This window comes from Agelaius phoeniceus, chromosome 5 (assembly GCF_051311805.1).
Source record: "Agelaius phoeniceus isolate bAgePho1 chromosome 5, bAgePho1.hap1, whole genome shotgun sequence".
Classification (NCBI taxonomy): Eukaryota; Metazoa; Chordata; class Aves; order Passeriformes; family Icteridae; genus Agelaius; species Agelaius phoeniceus.
Window position 1 is genome coordinate 5,602,511 of NC_135269.1, and position 25,801 is coordinate 5,628,311.

General features: G+C 49.6%; 2 protein-coding genes across 3 annotated transcripts in view; one reads left to right on the forward strand and one right to left on the reverse strand.

Moving 5' to 3' along the window:
* The window catches only part of WNT5B (Wnt family member 5B), a 68,817-nt gene that overhangs the window by 13,602 nt on the left and 29,414 nt on the right, over nucleotides 1-25,801 (reverse strand). The window contains exons 1-3 of one of the 2 annotated variants that reach the window (XM_077178191.1): nucleotides 19,671-20,136; nucleotides 1,047-1,177; nucleotides 92-339 (exon numbers count right to left, since the gene is read on the reverse strand). In XM_077178191.1, the coding sequence (XP_077034306.1) occupies nucleotides 92-339; nucleotides 1,047-1,126 (328 nt within the window). In that variant the 5' untranslated portion in view covers nucleotides 1,127-1,177; nucleotides 19,671-20,136. Of the gene's footprint in view, nucleotides 1-91; nucleotides 340-1,046; nucleotides 1,178-19,670; nucleotides 20,137-25,801 lie in introns of those variants that run through there. The other variant, XM_077178190.1, reaches the window with a different exon arrangement.
* FBXL14 (F-box and leucine rich repeat protein 14) lies at nucleotides 20,203-23,863 on the forward strand. The gene has a single exon (XM_054632109.2). It carries the CDS (start codon nucleotides 20,791-20,793, stop codon nucleotides 21,991-21,993), a length of 1,203 nt encoding a protein of 400 aa, XP_054488084.1. The 5' UTR covers nucleotides 20,203-20,790; the 3' UTR covers nucleotides 21,994-23,863.

The following is a 25,801-nucleotide window of genomic DNA, read 5'->3' on the forward strand; positions in this document are numbered from 1 at the left end:
ACTCCTGCGTGTGCATTTGAAGGACGGGACAGAGTGGCCCAGCACGCCTCTGTACTGCTGGGTGTACTTCTGTACTTCCAGGTGCTCCTACCTATTTTCATGACCCTGCCAAAGACGGAAGTGTTATCCACCGTGCTGCAGTTCCACCGCCGCTGCCGAAACTGGTACTGGCACTCCTTGATGGCGCTGCGGGCCCCTTCCCCGATGAACACCATGTGCTCCTGGTAGAGCTGGCAGAGCTTGCGCTGCCCGGGGGACAGCCCCGGCAGCTGGCTGCACACCGGCTGGGCGCCGATGATGTACATCTCAGGCCTCTGGATGGGGTTCATGGCCAAAGACCTGCGATGAGAAAAACATCCCAGGGAGTGCGGAGGGAGAGGCCCCCTCCGCGAAGCGCCCGACACCTCTCCCCACCAGCCCAGCCCAGCCCAGCCCAGCCCCGCTCCGGGAGCCCGGGCGCATTTCTCATGTCAGCTGCCTCCCTCCACAGCTCTGCCAGATGCGAGGCTTTTCCAGGGCTCTAGCGGGAGTAACACTGTTCGTTTGTAACCCGAGTTTAAACACAGAGGACACCCGGGATGGGGAGGGGGCAGAGAGAAAGCTCAGCACTTTCCCTGCAGAAGAAAGCCAGCAGCTATTTTACACAGCGCCAGCGAGCGATGCCTGCCTTGGAGCCAGGCTATTTTCCGCTCTTCGGGGGAAGGGGCTCCGCGGCTGCTCCCAGGGCTTTTGGCAGCGGGTAGGAAACCTTACCCATCCACTCCCTACGCATTCCCTACATCCTAAAGCCCGGACGGCATTTCAGCGAGCCCGTACAAAAGGAGCCCAGAAATGCCTGGAGGAGAGGGGCTGCGTCCCACCACTCCCGAAGCTGGGCAGAGACAGCGGGAGGGGGGAAACCCGGAGAGAGGCGAGCCGCTGCGAAAGAAGCCCGGCAGGCAGGGAAGTTCCCGCGGAGGGCGCAGGGCAGGAGCAGCCGCACGGCTCGGACGGTCCCGGTCCCCGGCCCGCGGCGGACAAAGGCGCCGCCGGCTCCCCTCACTTACCACCAGGAGTTGGCGTCGGCCACTGGCGAGGTGCAGCTGCAGAGGAGCGCGGCGGCGAGGGCCAGCCTCGGCCCGGTCATGGTGGGCTGCGGGGGCAGCCCCCGCCGAGCCGGCCGCCGGGACGGGGCGCCCTGCGGAGAAGTGCCGAGGAGAAGCCCTGGAGCGGGGCCTGCGTGCGGCGGGGGCGCGGCGAGCTCAGCCCGGCTGCCGCCCCCTCCCACCCCGCAGGACCCTCCCCCGGCCGCCGCCTCCCGGGGGCTCCGGCGGCGGCCCTGCCTCCCGCCCGCCCCCGGCCCCGGGGCAGGGGCCGCGCTGCCGGGGCTCCGCCGCCGCCGCCGGAGCCTCCCCGTGCGGCCCGGGGGCAGCGCACAGACGGCAGGGCTGTTCTCGCCCTTGCGGACGTCGGGAGGGTCTCCGGGAGCCGCCGGGCAGCCCCCGGCCCGGCCGCCTCTGAAGCGCGCCCCGGTCCGGCGGTGCCGGGAGCCCCGCGGCCGCAGGTGTGCGGGAGCCGGCGGGGCACATCAAAGCGCCGCGCTGGCCCCGCTGCCTTTGTAATGCACAGGCGGCTCGGAAATGAGCGGCCCCCTCCCCAAAACGGCCTCTGAAGGGCCCCACGCCACGGCCCCAGCCCCAGCCCCAGCCCCGGGCAGGGGGTCTGCGAGGCTCGGCCGGGCCGCCAGCGACGAGAGCGGATAGGGCTGGCACCGGAGCCTGATGGCTTTATGGGCAGGGGAGGTGGACAGGAGAAAAGCTTCCAAGACTCATCTTGTCCAAACACCCTCTCCCTTCCCCACTGGAATCACCGCGAACCTCAAAGGCAGGGCAATCCGGGAGCTCCTCAGCCCTGTCTCTCCTGGACACCGGCAGAAAGCAAATGCAGGCGTCCTGCACCGTGCAGGTATTTCTAACGCGCTCCTCACACCCTGCCTCCTTCATGTCGTAGGGACACAGCCACCTCATCACATCATCGACGCTGCCGCTGCTGCCTCCATCTCTACAAGGCTTCCCACTGTCCTGTCCGACCCTGCACCACACCTCTCTTCCACGGAAAAATGCCCCTCCTGCCCCAGCCTCCTCACCAGGCCTGCTGTCCCCCCAGCCCTGCCCCTGCAGCAGCGGGTCCCCGAAGGCAGGCTGGACGTGTGAGTCCCCCTCAGGCTGTGGGGCACACGAGTACCCAGCCCTGCCGTCTGCCTCGCGAGCAGCACCCGAGACATGAATCACCAGCCTCGGCAGCCCAGACTGCTGAAGTATATTTTTTATCGAATTCCTTGCACCCGCCACGGTGGACTTGCTGTGTTTGTTTGCAGCACGCTTCGCTTCCTCCCCCATCCAGATGTGCTGTACCTGCAGCTGGTGGCCCATCTCACCTGGCAGGCAGATGTGGGGCTGCAAGTGCCAGAATTAGCCTCAGGACAAAAAAGCCTTGTGTGACCCAGCACCTCAGTGGGAGGGGAGTTTTACTGCTTGGGCACAGCGGGATCCATGTCTGAAGAAAACAGGGTGACTTTATTCACATCTTCTACATCCTCCCTTTTCCTCCTCCCACAGCCACGAGCGTGACGGAGGGATGGTGAGGTGTATGTGTGTATAGCCACGCATACATGTTTTGGGTCTGTTTCTATAGGGAATAGACAGAATGGAAAGTTTATCTCCCTGAGTCTGGGGAGGAAGGAAGTTATGTATGGATGAATGGCTTTTCCATGACAAACAATGAGTCTGCACAGACATGGTGTGATGTCACCTAAAGAATTTCCAAGCCAGCCTCAGATACAGAAAACCTTTTCGCTGGCAGAGATGAGAGCGTCCCACCTTTCCATCTCACCACAGCCAGAAAGAAGAACTAGGGCAGGGGGAAAAAAATAAAAGCCCTCACTGTCTCACACACACACAAGGCATGTGCCATGTAAATAGATGACATGATGGGAGAAGTGTATCTCCAAGCTTCGCCCTCACCCTGTGGATTCTGAGAAAGGAGTAAACCATGGCGAGCCGCCCGGGTGCCTCTCCCAGCCAGGAATGTGAGACGGCAGCAGCTGATGAGGCAGTTCCACAAATACAGGCGATGTCAATGTCCGTGTGAGCTTCTCTGAGCACATGTGCACAGCCAGGACACAGCACCAGGCAGCCCTGCACTGGTGGCCCACTGACAGCACCATGGCGGAAACTAAAACCTTTCCAGCTGGGAAAGCCTGGGAGATGCTCACGTGAAACTTGGTGCAGAAACACACAGCATTAATGGCATATCTCATTTTAAATATTAACATGCACAGGCAGACGATGATTAATAACAGTAAAGTGTTATGAATACTGCTGGCAGCAACCTGACTGCCAACGAGCACAAGCAAGTGCTTGTCATCTTATTTGGAAACACAAGACATAAGTATTGCTGTATGGGAGAAGATGGCTTATGCAGCCAGCCTGACATCCTGTCAAAGGTAGCAACTAAAGGAGTTCCTTCAGCAGGAGAGGTCTCAAACTCTGAATTCTACCTAAAATCTGCTGCTGGTGAAAGCAACTGCCATTGAACTAATATGTGAATTATGGAAGTGAGTAATTTTTAAGGTGCTGGAAATAATTTCTTCACTGGCTGTGTTTATGACTTCAGATAAAGTGATAATAGCCGGTGAGGCATTGCTGCAGGGATTTAGGCTCAGCCAGCACCTTCCACACCAAAAACTGAAAAGCACTTGCCTGGTGGTCTGAAGAATAGGATCTTCCCATCTTGTGTTGGTTTCTACTTGCCACCAAAATCTTGAATGCGAGACTTTGATTTTGTAAATAAAAAGCTTGGGTTATTTTTTAAGCCCAACTGCAGGACAGGTTCAAACAGCTTTGAGAAGTTGTTTGCTCAAGCAGGGCTGGGTGGGAGACATCAGTGAAATTTTGTGAGGATGAGAGATGGGGTGAAGCAGGGCTGCTGGTGGGCTGGGATGAACGCAGTCAGCGAAGCATTAGGTAGGACAGCCCAACCTCACTGCAGGCACACCACCCCTCCTGCCCATCATCCCTGTCCATCTTTTCCCATCTAAGTGACTCCCACTTTCACCCCAAACCAGCAGCAGCCCACTCACACCAACTCAGACCACTCCTGCTACACTAGGAGAGGCAGAAGAGCAGGAGGAAGAACTCCAAAACCACAGGTTGCTCTTAATTCTGTGGAAACAGGTCCCATCCCACCCCCTCCAGTGGGCATGGATCACTCAAACAGCAGAAGTGAACCTGCTTGAGCACTGTAGGTCTGATGTTTGCACCCAGAGCACTAAGGATCAAGTAAGAGCACTACTGGGCCAAGTAAGGAGCTGTTGCCTTAGATTAAAGGTTTAATGCTTCTAAGAGGGCAGAGCAGTGGCAGCAAGCCTTCATCTTTGTAAGCCTTGGCATTCTGCTGCATTCAACAGTCTGCTGCCCTAGGCAACTGTCTCCTGTGTTGGCTGGCTGCCTGAAATTTGTACCTGTGTTTGCCTTTGTTCACTTTTCAGAGGTGACAACTGTGCATGAAGCATAAATTTACACATCCAGTTTCCAAAGTCACAGTGAAGCAGTTGGAGAGCTATCACTGCTTTCCCAACACTGTCCCTGCCATATTTGCTGGAGGGAAGCTGCAAGACTCCAAGAAAGGGAGGTCACGTCCATGAGATCATTTGCAAAGATTTGGCAGACCGTGAAAAGAGTTGAACCCTTGCTGGAAGACAGCCCTGATAAATGAGAAAGGGAGGGTTACTCATGCAAATTCCTTGTCCTACCCTTATTGTTTCTTAAAAATTCAGGATGTCCCCAAATGTGACACAGATCTTTACTGAGTACTATAAGGAGTGTTGAAAGAAAACATCACTTCCACATAACTCTAGCGTTCCTCATTTCTGCAACTTGTCTAATTTCTTCTAGTCTGGGGAGAACTGGACATACATTCTTGCTGTAATGATCAAGAGCTTGAGTTCCTGTTTATTCTTGCAGCTTGACTGGAGTTCAATGCTTGCTTTTAACGCCTCACAATGTCCAGTGCATCCAGGAACACTTACTGCTTTCTCTGACACAAGACACTCCTCAAGATGTGAAGGATATTCACTGAAGTAGAGTCTCCCCTGCTTGAGGAGCCAGTAGAGATGCACTGCCCAGTGTCATGGTTTAACCCCTCTTCACCCCAGCTTGTACTGCTGAGCAGTGGTCTGGGGTATCCCTTTGGCCAGCTGGGATCAGCTGTCCCAGCTGTGTTCATTCCCAACTCCTTGTGCACCCCCAGCCCACTCAGTGGCAGGGTGGGGTGAGAGGCAGGAAAGGCCTTGACTCTGTGCAAGTCCTGCTCAGCAATAACCAAAATATCCTGGAGTTATCAACAGTGTTTTCAGCACAAATCCAAAACACAGCCCCATACCAGCTACTATGACGAAAATTAACTTTACTCCAGCCAAAACCAGCACACCCAGGAAGGAGGCTTTCCATGAGCTGCTCCAAGGGGAATCCCTGCCCTCTGGTTCTGTGCCATGGACCTGCTGCTGACAGCATCAAGAGATGTATCATAACGTCCTGCTATCCATCTGCTTCTGGCAGACAGGCCTTAACCACAGCTCTTACTAAGACTTCAGGAATCTCATTAAAGTCACATACTTGCCCATTCAGCTGAACCAGTTTTAGAGGGAGTGTAGATTAAAAAAAAAAAAAAAAGAAAGAAAAAAGAAAAAAAGAAAAAAAAAGCCAAAATCACTTGAAGGTAAATTGCAGTCTTCACAAAGAAACCTAAATCATCTTTTATCTCACCACACCCTGACTAGTCTGGTTCTGTGCTGCTCCCCTGCTGCCAGCCTGTCCTCTCTCAGCACTGTACCACCACATTGCTGTGCTGGTGTCAGCCTTACCAGATCTAAATGCATTCATTTATTTGTATTGCAATTATTACTTAACCAGCAACTGGAGCCACCTCCATAGGTCCAGACACAGCTGGGGTGTTACAGAAGGTGTAATAAAACCTTCTTAAAGTATCCCAGTGTATCATGTCTGCCCTTTTGTCTTGACATTGCCTCGCCTCACTGAATTGTTACGCACTGTCTGTCTCTGCTGGAAAGGCAGATTATTCCTGCTTATATCCTGCTTGTTTCTTTTGGTACTTACAGGCTCGGTTTTATCTCCTGATGTGCTCATGCAGTACCTTTTCCTGCATCTCATCACCTGTCACCCCTGCTGACAGATCCAGATTTCCTTTCGCCACTACCTTGCCCTTTCATTTTTCCATGACTCCCCTGGCCAATGACATCCAGCCTCACTGTCACCAGGGCATGTAGTGCAGCAAATGCCAAGATATACCTGCCAGTCTCAGCAGACTCAGTGACAGCTGTCCCTGAAGTGCCTCACAAGGGAGAGCAAGAATGGAAGAAGCTTGCAAATAAAGCAGAAGTACTAGACAACAAAAGTGGCCAGATACTAAACATTTTTGCCATTTAAAACCAGAATATGTACAAAGGATAATGGTTCTATGAATAAAACAATTTCTTATTTGTGAAAGACACAAAATATATGTATAGCCTAATGAACATTGTCATTTTCAACACAGTATTTCATGACAGGCAATGAGCTCACTTGGAGCAAGACCATCTCACCCGCTACAAGAAAAGAAGCAAACTCCAAAGCTTAATCAGAACATGATCCTCCTTCCTCTCAAAGGGATTCAGTGGTACTCATACTCACTCTCACAGCAGATTAAATCCTAGTGCTGAGCCAGCCTGGTCCTCTGAGACCAGCACAAGATGTCCCAAAGAAAAGTGCAAGAGACTCAGCAGAAGCTGCATATGCCGAAACAAAGAGGATTTAGATTTTTTGAAATTGAGAAAGAAGCAACGCAGACCCATCCCTGCAGGTATATAGCTGTCTGGAAACTCTCCACATTTGTGATATTCCCATGGACAGATCCAAGCCATCCAGTTCCATTTTACATGAGAAATCTATTTGCATGTTGGCAGCCTCAGTTGAGAGCCAGAGTCCTAAACCAGGACATGTCTAGCCCAAATTTTGCACCTCTTGTTCCCACGACTGCTGTAATACCAGGGTTTCTGGGGCTTCAGCAATCATCCATAATCACAAACTGAAACCTTCTTAGCGTCCTCTATTTATATGGGAAAGTCCCATAAGAAATTAGACCAGTTCTACTATGTATAATTATAAATCTAACAGATCTAGATACACATATTTGAAGGAAGTACCAAGCATTATCCTCTGCTGACCGACCAGCAGCTTACTTATGATGCCCATGGAGCCACAGCTTCCTTGCCAGACAAGCACCCCATCTCCTTCAATTGCACTAACAATTTCATCTTCAGAAAATGTTCCCCAGGTCCCCTCAAAGGAGCCATGGGGGGTCAGGTTGAAACACAAGCCCAGGCAGGATTAGGAAGCTCATGCTGCTGCTCCCCAACATCAGATTTCCAAGAATGAAAGACTCCATCCCTTAAGGCCATCTAGCTAATATCTAGCTTTCCCAAATGTTAAATTTACACAAAGGATTAACCCTAGAGGGGAGTGAGACATGAGAAAAGTGAAAAGAAGAACATGCATCCCTCCTTTGTTTTCCAGAGGCCAACCCTGGGAGCTGGTTTGCTACCTGCTGTATCTGACCACAGCACAGACCCTCAAGCAGTGACGGGAGGGCAGCCCTGGTCTTGCTGTGGAGCTGATGCTGCCTGCAGGATTTGTAGGAGACTCTAGGCTCAGATGATGGTGGTTATGAGCACAGCCATCAGCCCTCCTTGGAGGTCAGGAAGAGTAGGAACACAAAGTTCTCTGACAACATGAGCAAGGAGGCAGAGCAAGGCAATCCAAGTCAATCCAAAGCAACTTCTCTGCAGAGATTTTAGGACAGGCCAGGGGATGGAAACAGTTGGATGACTTTAAGTGTTCTCTTCCTCATTCTCATCTTGGAAAGCATGGAGCACCTTCATCCTCCCTAAAGGGCTGTCCAGCTACTCCCATCCCAGTGGAGCCATCCCAAACCAAGATTTATGTCTCCACATCTCACAGGCCTGGACCTTATTTTTGCTCTGGATATAGACTCCTTTTAGCTTGTTCCATGCTCTGTAATCATTGCATCAACTACCAAAGGAAATCAAATATTCAAAGTACAGTTGAGCTGTTGCTGCAGTGGTTCTTAATTCTCCAGGAGTGAACGACTGGAGGAAATGGAGATGCACTGATTACTGCTGTGTCTTGCACATTCTGCACCTCAGTGAAGGTCACAGGGACCAGCCTCAGACTGGGTCAGATCAAGACCCTCCTGTCAGCTAAATCACTGCCAGCAAAGCTTGACATGTACCTTTCCAAAGGAAATAGTAAACCATTGGAATAAATCCAAATTCATTATAATTTTTATCCTTCCTAACAGACTCTTCAAAGAGGTTCTTAAAAAGTCTAGTCTAATAAAAATAATAATGGTCAGCTTTTCCTCCACTCTAGACTGGCAAAGCAAGCACATACACCCACGCCTTAAACCCCACAACCCCGACAGCCACTATTTTTCCTTACAGAAAGAGAAAGAGAGGTGCAGAAAGGGCTGAGTCACAGGTTGAAAACAGTAAAACCATGGTGCAGCCCTACTCCATTCATTAAAGCATTAAACCAGGTGCCTGAAAGTAAGTATATCCCTGCTCATTTTTGCTGAATTGGGATCAAAATTAAAATCTGCTTGCTTTTTCAATTCTTTCAACCATCAAATACTTCTGCTGTCAATTAAAAGTTGCTCCTGCTCAAATACAGAACGTTTGGGAATAATGCCCAAGTGTATAATTGCATCATCTTCATAGTTTTCACAAACAGTTTCCAAACCAAAGAGAAAAAACTTTTTTTTTCAAGCATGCTTACTGTGTTTTATATTAAAAATAAACTTAGTAAAGGTTGAAGCACCATAAATAAAGCCCTGTCTATATCAGGAGATGACACCAATTTAACCAATTTCAGAACTTATCTTCTATACTGTCACACTTCAATGAAGGAATTTCCTGTTAATTCTGGGTGCAAGAGATTTAAGCTAAACCTATTCAAACTGTTTGGGGAATAGACTGCATACACATTTGTATCCAAAAGGAGATAATTTTATATCTCAGCTTCATGCACCAATCATTTACGTGCAATTTGAACTGCAGAACATAAAGGTATCCTGTTACAGATCTTAAGCTCACTGCCACAGGCCCAGGGCACAACTGCACAGAGAATGAACATCAGCCTCCTGGACAGGAACTTCACAAAGCTAAGATGCTGCCAAAGCCCTGGTGTTATCAGGTCAAGGCCTTGAAGTGCAAGAACACGATAGCAAAAAAAAGGAAAAAAAAATCAGTGTGCTAAAAAACTGATAACAAAGCATTAGCTTGAAAGATGGCTCTGTGTAAAATTACCTGATTTGTAAGAGATGAAGTTTCCAGTATTTGTGCTATCATTTGCTGCTTTGTAAATCCTTCCCAAAAAGGAAAAAAAGAACAACTGGAAAAGTAACTGAAGCTGCTAGCGCACTTTATTCAAATTTGTTCATTTTCATTGACTTTGCCTCAGTTTCAAAGCATATTATATAGATATTTTAACTGCCAAAGCTATCCAAAAGCTTTCCAAAAAAAGCTGTGCTTTTTTCCTGCTTCTCTCGCCAACACGAACTCTAATGTGACATTTTGGTAGAGACACTAGAATAGCATCCATCTCCTCCTCCCACAGCTCTGCCTGCCCAGCAGGGCTAACCAAAATCAAAACTTGCTTTGCATCAACACAGCCAGTGCAAGTTGTCACCAGACTGACTTTCCACCCATGGTGAGGCTTTCTGAGCACATCCTGCACTCCACCAGTGGCAATTTCATCCTCCAAATAGCTCAGCCCACACCTAGGCTTCAAAACAAGGAATCAGATTTCTGAGGTGCCTGTGGAAAAATGTGTTTTTCCTTTCCTGCTTTGGACATGAAAAATGTTGTAGCCACCAGAAACTTAACTCCAAGGGGTTAAATTATCTGGGAAAAGTAGGCACTTATCTAACACCTCATCTACTCAGAAAGCAGTGTACAAGCCCATGAATGACTGGCAGCAGAGAATTTGGCCCTGAGTTGTTCTGAGAGTCCAGATTGTGACACCCACATTTTGCAGCCCTTCAAATATGGATTTAAAAGTCACTGTTCCCACAGCAGGTGCAGCTGAGCTGGATAAGCCTGCCCAGTTCAGATCACTACGATCCTGCAAACTTCAGAAAGGTATTTGGTTATTTTGACTTCTAGTGCCAACCAGTTTCCAATCCAGTTTGCTATGGAGAGCTGAGGGAGGGCAGGACTGCTTCTTTTGCCACAGTGTGGGCTGATGTCACCTTTGAAAGATCATACACCTCCAGTGTCATATGGTGTGACACTGTCACCAGGTCTCAGGATCACACCTGAAGAAGGAAATGAGCAGGTACTGAGTGATGCTCCTTCCTGGTGACAATTCAGAGGGAAGGGCGTTTTCCTCAGAAGCAACCAGTGCTTGGAAGACTGAGCCTCTGGCCTCTCCTGTGGCCAAACTGTACCCTGGGCACAGGGTGGGCATCAGGTGCCCTGCAGGGACAGAGCTGCCTCCCCTCCCCAGGCACCATCACACCTTTATGCTAAGGGCACTCTCTGGCCATAGAACATGTCCATTAATATCCTACAGTGAAAACATGTAAATATTGTTATTATTTAGTTCATGCTCACGCTAAACCTTGTGCAGAGCTTACCACATACAACCAAATAGTCTACAGGACACGGCTTTTTCTAAAAGAAAAAAATGTGTTTATTTTCCCCTTGAAACTAAAGGGAGAACACACATTCAGCAGGAGAAGTCCAGCAGGTTAAGTTCTTCCAACTGCCACTCAAATAGAGAAAATTACAATTATCTATTTTACACTACAATCCAAAAGGATATTTACAGTCCTGGAAATTCCTTCCCCAACCTCTTGAACATATTTATTCTCTCTGGCAATATGCTATTGAGTAAGTGGACTAGACAGGGATAGGGAATTTCTGTAGGTGGAACAGCTGAACATCTGGAATGTAACCTCTGCTTTATTGGACAACTACAAAGTTCTTGCAAAGAAAAATGTGTTTGTCCTGAAAAAAAAAAAAAACAACAAAAAAACCCCCACCCCAGTGTATCCACAGAGAAGATAGGAATTGCTCATCTTACAGGAGAGGGAAGCAGGCTGCATTGCATATGGGGGTTAGAGGTTTGCTTGCAGGTGTGGACCTCAGAAAGCTGCTGTCTGAGGATATGTGCACCATCCTTGCAGCAGGCAAGGTGTAGGATGAAAGAGGGAATTGCCTGAGTCTCTACACTGCAGGGGAAGCAAGAAATCCTATTAAGGATTTATGCTGTTCCAGCAAAATAACTTCCTCACTTGAAGCAGAAGCCAGCTTTTTCACTGTCTTGACTTTGCTCGTGCTGACAGCATGCAGTTCTTCAGTCAAGCCCAGTGCCAGCTTTGTACAGAGAGATTCAGCATCAGGAAATGGGCTAGCAAGGCTCCTGCTCTCAGGCACAATTTCATTTGCCTCTGCACTTCCAAGACTTTGAGTGAACACTTGTAGAGAGAAAGAAGTTATTTACTACATGAAAAGGTTTGAAAACACAGTGATGTGCACATTCAAAAATATGTTCTAGAGAAGGCATGCATGGGAGATGTCTGAGGAGACATTTGTGCGTGGTGTGTAATAATTATAATGTGTTTTCATTTACACAGCGTCTCCTCCACACACAAGGGAATGTAGCAAAATGCAACTAAAACCACATATCCTTACAAATAAAGGGACAGAGAAAGAGAGAGTTCCATACAAAGGTTAAACAAAAAAATCTGTTTAATGTCACTTTGGGGATTACAGGAACTGGAGTAAAACAAACATCCAGAAGAAACTTTGAGGGCTTGCTTCAGGAAAAGCACGTGTGTGCCACCATATCTACATATTCAATATGTCTTGCTGGGACAGCTTGGGAAAAATAGGAAGCTGGAAATTTTCAGTGTGGGAATTAGATGGAAGAATGTGAACCATTCTAAACAAAACAGAGTGGAGCTGCCAGCTGACTTGCTAAAATGCCAGTGCTCTCTAGGATCCCTTGAAACAGAGCTGAGCACTGGCTCTGCTGCTCAGGGAGAGGGTAGGGAGCCAGGAGATTTGGGCTGGATTCCTGGCCCTGCAACAAGCCCAGCATGTGACGCTGGGAAGTCATTCAGCTCTCAGTTTCCAAAACCTGATTTCATGCCTGCACTTCTGGGCACCTAGAGTGAGACAGCAAGAGCCCAAACACCCCAGACTTCAAACAAGGGCAAGCTGCAGGTACTCACTTCCCATCCAGGAAGAACACACAGTTTTGGGTTTAGTTTCATCAGGGATGAAGCAGGGCTAAAAACTGCAAAGGAACCTGAAATGCTACAAAGCTCCAGGTAGGATGATTACATGATTAGACACCTTTTGCCACATGGATATGCAAAGAACTATTACTGTGTTACCTGTTGCTTCCCACACCCTGTGGCAATTATTGCCATTCTATAAGTATTTTCACAGATTTCAATACACCTGAAGACTTTTGTTTATGTTTCCTGCTTCAGGGCACCAAGGAATAATCGTCTCACAAAAGGATTCACTGTTCCAAAAGACACCTAAAGAATACAGATCAGGATTGCTGGCAAAAAGCGTGGAACAACAACACTGACAAGACTAGGAAAATACTAGATCTCAAGGGTGAAACAGTGGAAAGAAAGAGGCTTTTCCACATAATTTAGTCAGCATGTATGCTGGGAAAAAAAAAAAAACAGAAGTAAAATCCATATTTCTAGCTTATACTTTTCTGTATGCACACATTTTAAAAAAAATTGGAACCATCAGAACTGGAGAAAGTTGAATTCTCATTGTACATAAGGGGGGTCTGGTCACACATTAATTTACATTATACTGTAGGCAAAGGTTTATTATGGACTTTTTAAAATGAAAAGTGTAGACACAAGTTGAAAGAACAAGTGTAAAACACAGATCTTGCTCTACCCATTTATATTTCCACCTCCAGCGTGGTGAACTCTATACTTTCTTCCTGCCCTGTTTGTGCCTGCCCTTAATTTTGCCCCAACATTTCTAGAGAGGATTTCCAAGATTTTTGTCATGCACAGAGAGATAACACATGCTGGTGAATTTACTTGCCTTAATGGGGTTTTAGAGTTTCCACATGAACCCATGAATCCACAAGAACAGAAGCAAGAACAAAAGAAGTTTCTGAAAGGGACATCCCCTTGCAACCATATTTTCATGTACTCATTATAGTTGCACCAGATAACTTTCAGAAAATCAGGGGAATTTAGCACAAACAATCTCTGCACTGGTACTTCCAGGATTAAAATGTTACAGTAACCTTCCTTTGGCCACTGAAATCCAAATCTTCTATTAAGTATAACATTCTATTTTGTGTCTTTAGCCTGCCTTCCTTATAAAAGTGTATTTTCTAACTCTCACCTTTGTGCCAAGCTCTAACTGTGAATCTCATTTTCACAGCATGTTTCCAAAACAGTATTGCCCTATTTTTCAGTTTTCCTCCAAGAACTTACTTCAGAGCCGGTGCTCATAAGGCAGGTGACATAACTTGGTCCAATTCAAGTGAATTGCCAATTTTAGAATGCCATTTACTACCTGAAAATGTGCTGGTGGCCACAGTCCAGAGAGGGAGGAGTCAAAAGTAATGCTGCAGTAATCCATGGGTACAAAAATCTTGTGTTTTAAGAGCCACACAGCTACATCAGTACCCTCCCCAAGCTGAGCTCACCCTCTTGTGAGGTTACCTTTCATTCTCACTATAGCAAGAATATATGAATGACTTGTCCCTGGACCTCACTCTGGGGGGCCCGTGCAAGGCTTGACTGGAAAGCCCAGGGACTGATGTCTTTTCTTCCTTGCAGCTTCTGACAGAGAGCACAGGGAGCAGCTTCCCTGACAGCCAAATTCCCCTTACTCACAGGCCAGTAATGCTACATCTGCCCTGACTGCAGGGAGAGATGCTCTGCCCAGAGCATCTCCCCATCCCAGGGTGAACGTGCTGGCTGTCAGTGGAGCTACACACACAGAGCATTCATCCACCTCTGCTGGGTTTTGGACTAAACAGCTGTTACAAAGGAAGATTTCACAGGCCTGCTGCTGTAACAGGTACCACACAGCATGTCAGACACACATGTTTCTGCTGTGACTGCAGGGGCTGTCCCTATTAGATCAAGTTGTAGAGGTCTCAGAGTTCAATCCTCAGGAATGGCTTATGAAAGCAGTTACCACCTGAAAGGTCTCTTTGTTTTTGTGCCACTGCTTTTAATAATAATGATTGCATCAGATATTTTCTGCCATCTCAATCTTCTTTGGTACTGCTAACGAAGAAATGACAAAGCCCAACACTTAAAATAGCACCCAAGACTTAAAACAGCACCCAACACAATGAACTGCAAACACTTCAGGTTTGAGGTTTTACATCCTGCCCTCCCAAAGCACTTTCCCTTTGGTGATTTTAACCATTGAGTGCCAAGCTCCACATAGGCCCTGAAGGGTGGGACATGCATGGCCAAACCAGGGAATCGCCCGCGGGCAAGGGCCCAGGTCACCTGCTGCAAGCACCAGACAGTCCTGTCCCACAGAGGCAGACAGACAGACAGACATGAAAGGCACATGGCATTCGAGGGAGTTGTCTGGACAGTCACAAATTGTTTTGATTCTTCAAGCAATCCTTTCATTTACGCTTGGTTCAATCTGTTACAGCAGCAACAGTCGCTGGCCAATTTAACAGCAAAACTGGGAATATAATCCTGTCCTCCCACACTTCACACCCTCTGCCCATGCCCCCTCATATCAGCAGAGTTGTGCTCTTGTCAGCTACTGACTGAAGGAAAAACAAGACCTGAAGAAAATACCCAAATCCAAAAGGCTTCAATCTATAGCTGGAGTCTGCACTGAGACATTAGCTCTGAATTTTGCCCCAGCATCTAACTACATATCCACACTACATTGTATTTTGAATAAACCAACTGATTGCAGGAAATACATGGCACATGAGAATTACTTTGTGCAGGACAAACCAAACCATGTAATCTTAAAATACATCCTCATGTAGCACCTATTAGAGACATGAAGCCTGCAAAGTACAAAAACCCAGTTTGTTTTTTAAGGAAAGCTTCATAGTGACCTAGTCTTCACAACAAAGCTCAATAGGCAAAAGGATCCCAGTATTACAATTTCCAAAAAACCCTCTTATCAGTTATATTTTCTTTATATTCTCTGATCAAAAAAATGAAAGATCATGAAAATGAAAAACTAGCATGAATTCCAAAGGGAATCCACTCACTGAACACCCTATGCTGATTTATATATGTGTGTGTGCATGCACACAGATATGCACACAGGCAACACAGAATCACAGAATCATTGAAAAGTTTGGTTTGGAAGGGACCTCGAAAGGCCACCTAGTCCAACCCCCTGCAATGACCAGGGACATCTTCAACTGGACCAGGTTGCTCAGAGTCCTGTCCAACCTGACCTTTAACATTTCCAGGAATGCAGCAGCCATCACCTCTCTGGGCGCCCCATGTCAGTGTTTTACCACCCTCAGTAGAAAACTTGTATCCAGTCTAAATTGACTTTCATTTAGTTTAAAACCATAAACTACTGTCCGATTGCAACAGTCCCAAAAGCTCCCTTTTGGTTTCATTCATACACAAAAAACATTCCCCAAACTGAATTTGAAGAAATTCCACTAAACCAACTTTAAACCCAGTTTAAGACCATGGGTTGTATCAAACTTAGTTGATTTTTGCGGTCTTGCTTCAATCTGATTAAGAAGTTCTGGAAGCCAGCTTGTGAAGGACAACTGTAGCCCCATGGAGTGTGGCTGCATCTAAGTTTAGATGGATCAAAAGAGAGAGAAGCATTAGCTGGGCGTGGGCTTTATTGTCCAAGTGTTTCTGCATCACTTCTGTCCTGCAGTCCCAATGGCCACTGCCCAGAGGCAAAAAAAAGCTAAAGGCTAAAAAGATTCCTGTGGGTAAATTCTCAAGTTTTCCATTCCACAGCTGAAGCTGTGAAAATGCAGAAAGCACATGGAGTAGGGTGGCAGAAGAAAAGTGAGGATAAGGAAGGACTCTGTTATCTCTTAAATGACTAATTTGAGCCAAAATTTACCCTGCAAAAAGACAGGCAAAAGTAACAAACAAGGCCAGGCTGAGATGGGAGCTAGAGAGAGACCTGGTGGATGTTATACCCAACCATGCAGGATGGACAACAGTGCAGCTTTATCAGCACGAGCTGCTTCCAATCATAGAAGCCACGAGTGAGTTATGTGAATCCTCCTGAACCCCTGCCAAGCAAAACTGTACAGCCTCCACTGAATAGTGGTGTAACTGCAGGAAAAAAATGAAGCATTTATCTGGCAAGTGCTTTCTAAAAGGGAGCATGGCTGTCAGGAGCTGCTCGAGGAGCTGGAATGCTAGAGATGGTTCCAGGGGGATGGAGCAGCCATCAGAGTGCCTAAGAGACAGGCAGGGATTTTTAATAAAATGCAGTTTATCACACGGTGATTACCACCTCCTATTTATACCACATGAGATCATGAAAAACATGGCACATACTCCTTTACTCCTGGAAACACAAAGTCAACCCAACAACCATGAGATAAATTGGCCCTTTTCATGCACTTTGTACTTTGTCTTTCTAAACCTCTATTTCCAAACATCTGTCACTTAGACTAGCAAATAAAAATCTGCTAGAATAGTAACTTCTGTGCCTTCCTCTCCCCCAGATCAACACTACAGTAGATTAGGATTACAAATCCAAATTCCAGGCTGTTCCACTCAACATGTAAACCTTAACAGGTTAAGGTTTACATGTTCCACTCAACATGTAAACCTTAAAGGAAGGACAGACGGTCTAAGTATATAAGAAGTAACAAAGAGAACTTTAGAGTCTCCAGGAAATGCTTCATCTATTTCTAACTTCAGCTGGCTACACACAAGAGGCATTACAGACACAATGTGCCAAGACACAAAGAAAAAAGTATTTCAGGTAAGCTTTTCTGCCTTGAAGAACACACCTTTTCCTGCTCCCCTTCAAATGTGGTTTGGAAAGCTTAGGGAGAGGAAATTCCACATTATTTCCACGGTAAGATTCCGCAGCTGAGTTTGGGATAATACGGTGAAAGCCTTCATTAGCACTCTTTGAGAATGACTTGTAGAACTTGCTTGTAGCTTTGCCAGTTATGAGTAATGCAACAATCCCTGAGACACTTCTGTGCCACATTTCCTTCACACATTGCCTGATGTCTACTGGACTCAGCCTTCTTGTGAGGGATCCCACTGCCTCCAGACAGGGAATCCCTGCCACAACAGGCCTGTGAGATGCCACACCTTTCTCCTCACTGCAGGGAAATTCTCCATGTCTGTTGTGATGCTCTACAGCTGATCTGAACACAGCCCATCTGCAGAGAAAAAAATCTACTGCCCCCAATCTTTTGCTTATTAACGCGATGGCTAACCAACGTCCCAAGAGCACAAACTGCAAAAATAATACTACAAAGTAATTCCTACTGGGCAACACCCCAGTACAGCTCCTGTGTGTGACTGCAGCTCCACAATCACTAAAACCAGGTCTGTGCATTGCTGGATCCCCCAGGAGTAGAAATTTCATCGGGATCAGGCCAAGGCATGTGATCAGGCTGCTGCTGAATGAGCCAGAGCTCAGGATGCAGGGCCAACACCAATCCTGCTCTGGCCACGTGCCAGGCACAGGGGTGCAGACGATACCTGATCTGGCTGGAGCTGAGCACACTGACACCTGAGCCGGCATAAAGTCTGCTAGTAAAAAGTTAACCTGTCAAAAACTTCTTGAATTAACTCGAGCAGGCAGGGTGAATGAATACCAGGTCAGCGCTTCACATCATGTGGCCACCCCATTTTGGAGCCAATAATAGGAGCTGCACTGCTGGCTTTTGTTGCTCTGCCAAACCACAGCCAAATGTTGATAGTGATGTTTATATGCATGGGGAACTCAGTGCAGGATCAGGGCCTCAGAGTCCTTCAACTCGCCTTGCCTCCAACTTAAAGCAAAAAGGAAGGTAAAAAGCAGAGAGAAACCTAAATGTTTAACCTCTAAGTAGTCAACAGAATCTACTAATATGGAATCTGTACATGAAGGCAGAGCAATGACTGCTTCTGTAGCACATAAATTTAAGTGATTATTAAAATAGAGCCTATTCCATCAGGTTAGTGAAGGCATCAGTACAGCAAACACATCAGTAACTAGGCTGACTTGTGCAGTATTTTAGCAATCCAGACAGTATTAAAAAGACACCCTGTCATGTTGAACAAATGCAAACTTTTTCTTTACAAAGAAAGGGTAGTCCTGCTCTTCTGAAACTGTTTTGAAAAGCCTAACCTGATCTCTGTTAGAACTTAAGCCATTTTTAACACTGCTGCAATACTGTCCAGTGTTGAGATGTACACGGATACCATACACGAGGCTATAGACACACAGGAAACATGGTTTTCAAACATTCTTTCTTGAAATTGCTGGGAGTCACTAGAAATTGCTTGGTTTATGTGAGTATCTCAACAATTTTCAGAGCTAGTTCAAGGAGGCCATTAGCTGAAAGCCATTTTCAGAAGATTCTCTATTTCCCATTACAGATGCCCTAAAACAATCCATGCAGAGATGTACAGCAACCTTGACAGCTATCCAGACCTCTGAGCTGATTACAGCCCTGTCCTATCACTCCTGCAGGCATGCCTGGACAGAGGGTTCCCAAACTTTGCTCCTCAAGGCTGTCACACCACCTCACAGCCATGCCACAGGCCACAGCAGCCAGCACTCCAGCAGACAAGGGTGAGGCACCATCCACCTTCTCTTTGCTACCTTCCCCAGCTGCACAAACCCCTGTCCCTCCTCATGGGGCCCAGGGCTCCCAGAGAGCTCGAGGAGTTACCAGCCAGCCCAGCACGGACTTGGCAAACCTTGATGCAGAGGTGGCCCAGTGGCAGATATGGGGTGAAGCAAGGGGCTGGCTTCAGTACCGAGCTGGAGTCTCCAGCTGTGCCAGGGCAGATTTAGGTTGCACATTAGGAGGAATTACTTCACAGAAAGGTGATTAGACATTGGAATGGACTGCTCAGGGAGGTGGTGGAGTCACTGTCCCTGAAGGTGTTTAAAGAAAGACTGGATGTGACACTCAGTCTGGTTGGCAAGCTGGTGTCTGGTCATAGGCCGGACTCAATGATCTCAGAGGTCTTTTCCCATCTAAGTGAGTCTGTGATTCTCTGAAGCAGTGCTGCTCTCTGCAGCCCTGACACCCCTGTCATCCATGGGTGACAGCACAGCACCCACCATGGCTTCTCTGCACCGAGAGGGCAAGAATTAGGATTAGTAATGCATCAGGGAAAGCACTGCCAGCAGGCCAAGGGAGTGATCCTGCCCCTTTACTCAGCCCTGGTGCACTGCATCCAGTTCTGGGCTCCCCAGTACTAGAGAGTCCTGGAGAGGGTCCAGTGAAGAGTGACACAGAGGATGAGGGGACTGGAGCATTCCTGTTACGAGAAAAGGCTGAAAAAATTGGGCCTGTTCAGCCTCAAGAAGAGATGACTGACAAAATGACCCCATCAATATAAGTATCTTAAGGATGAGTCAAGAGGATGGAGCCAGGCTCTTCTCGGTGACACCAGCAATAGGACAAGAGTCGACCGGTACAAACTGAGGCACAGAAGTTCCTCCTGAACACAAGGAACAACTTCTTTCCTCTGTGGGTGCCCACGCACTGCACCAGACTGCCCTCAGAGGTTGTGGCGTCTCCCTCTCTGTACACTCAAGAGCCGTCTGGATGCCACCGTGTGCCATATGCTGGAGCCGGGGGTGGCCCCGGTGACCGCCGAGGCCGCTCAGGCCCGGGCCGGGTCCCGGTGACCGCCGAGGCCCCTGGGGCCGGGCGCGGAGCCGCGGTGGCGCCCCCGGCGGCGGCGCGGGGCAGCGCAGCACGGCGGGAGCGGCGGGGGCGCCGCACGGCCCGCGCTGTTTCCAGGGCGACGGCTCGCCGTGTTCCGGACCGTACCATTGCGCAAGCGGCGCGGGTGGGGGCGGGAGGGGAAACAGGCCCGGCCCGGCGCCGCCTCCTCCCCGGCTGCCTCCTCCCCCCGCGCCTGGCCGCGCCTCCCCCCCTCCCGCGGGCCGGAGCGGCGCCGGGCCCAGCAGCGCGCGGCGCGGAGCGGAGCGGGCGGGCCCGGAGCGGCGGAGTCGGTACCGGCGGCGGGCGGGCCGGGCCGGGCCGGGCCGCGCCACCCCCTGCCCTCGCTGCCTCACCGCCGGCGCGGGATGCGGGCGGCGCGGGGCCGCGGGCTGTGAGCGGCGGCAGCGCGGAGACAAAGGGAGGCGGCGGCGGCGGGGCTCGGCGGCCGGCGCTGGGCACGGGGCGCGGGGGCCGCCGCCGGGGCGCGCCCGCCGGGATGCGGCGCGGGGCGGCGCGGCCGCAGCGCGGCGGCGGCAGCGGCGCGGCCCGCCCGGCGCGGCGGTAGAGGCGGCGGGGCCGGGCCGGGCCGGCGGTCGCGCAGTAGCGTCTCCCGCGCCGCCCGCGCCGGCGATGTGAGGGCGGCGGCGGCGGCAGGAGGAGCGCGGCGCGGAGCGGAAGGCGGGCGGGCCCCGGGCGGAAGCGGGCCGGGCCCGGCGGCGAGGGGCAGCAGCGCGGCGCCGGCGGGGGCGGCCGGGCGCGGGCGGGCGTGCGTGCGATGGAAACGCACATCTCGTGCCTGTTCCCCGAGCTGCTCGCCATGATCTTCGGGTACCTGGAGGTGCGCGACAAGGGCCGCGCGGCGCAGGTGTGCACGGCCTGGCGGGACGCCGCCTACCACCGCTCGGTGTGGCGGGGCGTGGAGGCCAAGCTGCACCTGCGCCGCGCCAACCCCTCGCTCTTCCCCAGCCTGGCGGCGCGGGGCATCCGGCGGGTGCAGATCCTGTCGCTGCGGCGCAGCCTGAGCTACGTGGTCCAGGGCATGGCGGACATCGAGAGCCTGAACCTCAGCGGCTGCTACAACCTCACCGACAACGGGCTGAGCCACGCCTTCGTGGCGGAGATCAGCTCCCTGCGCTCGCTCAACCTGAGCCTCTGCAAGCAGATCACGGACAGCAGCCTGGGCCGCATCGCCCAGTACCTCAAGGGCCTGGAGGTGCTCGAGCTCGGAGGCTGCAGCAACATCACCAACACCGGCCTGCTGCTCATCGCCTGGGGCCTGCAGCGCCTCAAGAGCCTCAACCTGCGCTCCTGCCGGCACCTCTCCGACGTGGGCATCGGGCACCTGGCGGGCATGACCCGCAGCGCGGCCGAGGGCTGCCTGGGCCTGGAGCAGCTCACGCTGCAGGACTGCCAGAAGCTCAGCGACCTCTCACTCAAGCACCTGGCCCGCGGGCTGGGCCGCCTCCGCCAGCTCAACCTCAGCTTCTGCGGGGGCATCTCGGACGCGGGGCTGCTGCACCTGTCGCACATGAGCAGCCTGCGGAGCCTCAACCTGCGCTCCTGCGACAACATCAGCGACACGGGCATCATGCACCTGGCCATGGGCAGCCTGCGGCTGTCCGGCCTCGACGTCTCCTTCTGCGACAAGGTGGGGGACCAGAGCCTAGCCTACATCGCACAGGGCCTCGACGGGCTGCGCTCGCTGTCCCTCTGCTCCTGCCACATCAGCGACGAGGGCATCAACCGCATGGTGCGGCAGATGCACGGGCTGCGCACCCTCAACATCGGCCAGTGCGTCCGCATCACCGACAAGGGCCTGGAGCTCATCGCCGAACACCTCAGCCAGCTCACGGGCATCGACCTCTATGGCTGCACCCGCATCACCAAGCGGGGCCTGGAGCGCATCACCCAGCTGCCCTGCCTCAAGGTGCTCAACCTGGGACTTTGGGAAATGACTGAGAGTGAGAAGGTCAGGTGAGAGGAGGAGGAGGGTGCCCCGAGACCTCCATCTCCTCTGGAGGGACTCACTGACTGACTGACTGACTAGTGCAGAGGAGGAGAGAAAGAGAGAGGGGCATGCACAGAGACATGCTACCCACGCACTCTGGCACCGCAGGGAGGAACACAGAAAGAGGGTATATCCTCGACCCTTCTGTGCTGCCTCCCTATCCTTGCTGTGGAGGAGGAGGAAGGGGGACCAGGAGGACAGAGAGAAAGCACCTATCCATTTTCCAGGTCATGCCTCAAGCTCCGTGCTAGGGAGACAGAGCCCTCTCCCTTCCCACAGCATCCTTCCCTGCGGAAGAGGTAGAAACCCACACTTATGCACTGGGGCTAGAGACACCCCTCTTTATCCCCACTCCCACATTCCATCCCCTCAAGCACTAAGGATGGATAAAGACAGACCCTTGTTCTGCCATGTATTCAGAATAGATTATTTTTGGTTTATATAAAGGAGAGTGGAAATGGAGATGGGAACAAAAAATAGTTAACAGCAGCAAAGGCTTCCTAGCTACACTTGTGCACCCAGCCACCCAGTCATCCTGAGCTGGGCACTGACAGAGCTTTTGATAAAACAACCATTCCACCTCTCTGCTTGCCCGTCCCCTGTCAACACATTTGTGACAGAAATACTGCTCCCTAGGTACATTGATTTTTTTTTTCCCCTTTTAAATCTCTCTTCAGTCTCCAGTTACATGTTATTCTCTGCTGTGGGTGGATACAACCTCCCACTATTCCAGTTCTCCACTGCACTGAGACTAGCGATAGCTACAGCCTCCCCTTTTGTCAGTATGTTTCCATGTCATCCTGCACTATGGGTAATGGAAAAGTCCAGGCACTCCATTCTCTCTCCCCATCTCTCCACTAGAGATGAACACACCATTTCCTCCTTCTCCTGTCTCTGTGGGGACTGGACACAGACCCCACTCTCTTAAGCCTTCCTGTGCACTGGGGGACTCTGAGAGTTACTGAGACTTGTCTTCCCTTTCATCATTCTCTCTTTTTCTCCCCTCCTCCTCCTTGGCAACAGGGATAGACATATCCAGCCACATATCCATTCCTCTCTGGGTTGGGGGTGAGCAGGTAGAAGGGAGTTCTTGCTCCTCTCTACCTGGGGGACATGAGGAAGAATCTCCAGCTTCATTTCTGCTTCATTTGAGATACTGTGACCTGTTTTTACTTTGAAATGCATAAAAAAAATTACTGCTACAAAAACAGCCTCTTACTCTCCCATCTATCCCTTGCTTACATCCTGTAATTGATCCCAGTTTTCCTCACTCATTCTCCCCTTTACAGTATTCATTTTCTTACATGGTTTTATTTTTAAAGACATATGAAGTTGCTGTTCTTGTGGATTTTTAAGTACTTTTTTTTCTGCTGAATATATTCTATATATATAAATATATATATGATGTCTGGCTACCTCGTTTTAATTTGTTACTTTTTTTTTTTTTTCCCCTCCTCAAAAGCCCTGGAATTCTTACAGGAAAGAGATTTTGAGACTGAAACATTTTTGTGCCTAGACTGGAATAATGCCCCTTGGGTTTGTTCTTATTTTATCCCCTCCTCTTCCCCCACCCCTTTTTTAAATTTTTTTTTTTAATTTTTAATTTTTGTTTTTAGGCTTACCCTACTGTGTCCCACCTCCACATTCTGGTTGTGCCTCTCCCTCCCTCTTCACTGGGAACTGGGGACCCAAACTGTGCTTCTGCATTTTTACTCTTCTAGCACAAATATGTAACGTGAGAATCCACACTGAGGATTGGGCTACTGTTAACAGAAATGTGTAAAATGCAAGTTTGTTTAAAAAAAGAAAAATTATATATATGGATATATGCAAGTGCTTTCCCCTCCCCTCCTAAGCCACCTACAAAAGGTCACTATGCCAGGCTTCCTGTTTGTAGGTGGAGAGGAGCAGAGCTGGCCTGCAGGCCCCAGGGCTGCCATGTGAAGGGGAGGAGACTGAAGTTCATCTGTCTTATCTCTGTTCTGTCAATAAAATGGAGCTGGGTCTTTAGATTATTTTTTAATTATTATTTGAAAGAGGAAGAGTAAGTTTGGGTTTTGTTTTGTTTTGATTTTTTGTTTTGTTTTTAAATATCTTGGCTTTTTTTTTGCTTATCTGTTCAAAATCTCAAATCCTCCACAGTAACAGGCCAGACCACGGAGTTAACACAAACCCGGAGACCCCTATGGATTAATTGTACTGTTTGTGAATTTGTATAAAAAAATAACAAAGATCCTCTTAAAACATTTTATATTCTTACAGTAAAAGGTTAAACATATTTATATAATAAAAGAGGAAATATGAAGTATGTTTTTGAAAAAAAAAAAAAAAAAGCCGTATCTGTGTTGTCTGTACTTATTGAAGACGTGTGTGTCTGTCGGGCTCGGTAAGAACAGCCTTGTGGCTGATGGTGGGATTTGGGGCTGGCTCTGCTGAGGAAGGCAAGGAGCCTCCTCCTGTGCAGGAGGAGTTTGTGAGGAAGGGGCTTGGCAGGACCAGCGTGGGTGCTGGCAGCATCCCTGGGGACAAACCCCGTTCAGACTTCTGAGGCTGAGGTCACACAAACCTAAAGTGCTGAAACTTGCAGCTGAATCAGCTACTTCGTGTGATAGAGGACAGCATTTGTGAGAGGGGGAAGAAGGCCTGTATTTCTTAATTTTTTTAAGCTGCAGATGAATTGCTTAGTGGAGGATTTTTTAGTAATTTAAACCGTGGCCCTCCCCGGATGGAAGACCCATCAAATAAAAACATTTCCCAGCACTGACAACCACCAAAAACCTGCGCCCTTGCAGACCTGGAAAATCTGAAACGTCTTGGTTGATTTTCCACTACCAAGCCGAAGATTAAAGAGAAAGTAAAAAGTGGAACCGTGTTCAAAAAAAAAAAAAAAAAAAAAAGTTTGAATAATCTAAGGTGTCCTTTGTCCTCTACCATAATCTTTCTCCTCAGCGTTATGACTTTTAACCCGATGCGGTCCCTCTCTGGCCTCCCCGACGTGGGGTGTTTCATTGTTGCAGGAGATGGAGCTTAAGCGGTGTTTATAGGGCGGCCACAAAGCGCGTCCGTCTCCCCCAGCCCGGCGACGGGGCTCGCTCGCCCGCTGCCCCCTTCCTGCCTCGAAGGAGGGGGAATGCGAAATGGTGGAAGAAGGCAGAGCCATTGTTCAGGAAAGTTAAAAGAGGAGCTGTCCTTGCTTGCTTGCTCAGTCATGCATACTCAATCTGGCCGGGCCCGAGTCCCTATGGAAAGGAGGAGGGCGATTCTTCCCCTCTTTTTAACATTCCTCTCCAGGCCTGGCTGTATTTAAGCTGCTTTCCTCCGCGCCGAGGAGGAGGGAGGGGGATGGTCTGAAGTTCCTGTACATTTGCATTTTAAGCACTTCCAGCGCTGAGCAGGCCACTTTGTTCCCCGCTCCAGCAGCCGCGGCTGGGTGCTGCTCCAGGTGGGATGCCCTGCCAGAGGAGGTGCCCTCGGCGCCCGCACCTGCCTGCCCTGCTCAGCCCCTGCCTCCACAGCTCTTCTGGCTGAGGCTGGACCGGGCACACTCTGGTTGCCAGCTCTGCCCGCCTCACCTCTTAAAGCAGTGCTGCATTTCAAAGGGGAAAGTAGTGCCCGACTCCAGCCCTCTTAAAAAGAAACACCATCTCCTCCACACCCTAAGGACCTGGACTATCTCAGGGTCTGGACTTTGGGGCGTGTGTTGTTCTAGTCCCTCCTTTCCAAGACTTCCAAGCTTTCTGCTGGGAGTCCATTGACAAAAGCTGCATTGTTCGCTTTA

What these genes read in the sequence shown, in the direction of transcription:
- FBXL14 (XM_054632109.2), top strand. Translation starts at nt 20,791, where the DNA reads ATGGAAACGCACATCTCGTGCCTGTTCCCCGAGCTGCTCGCCATGATC.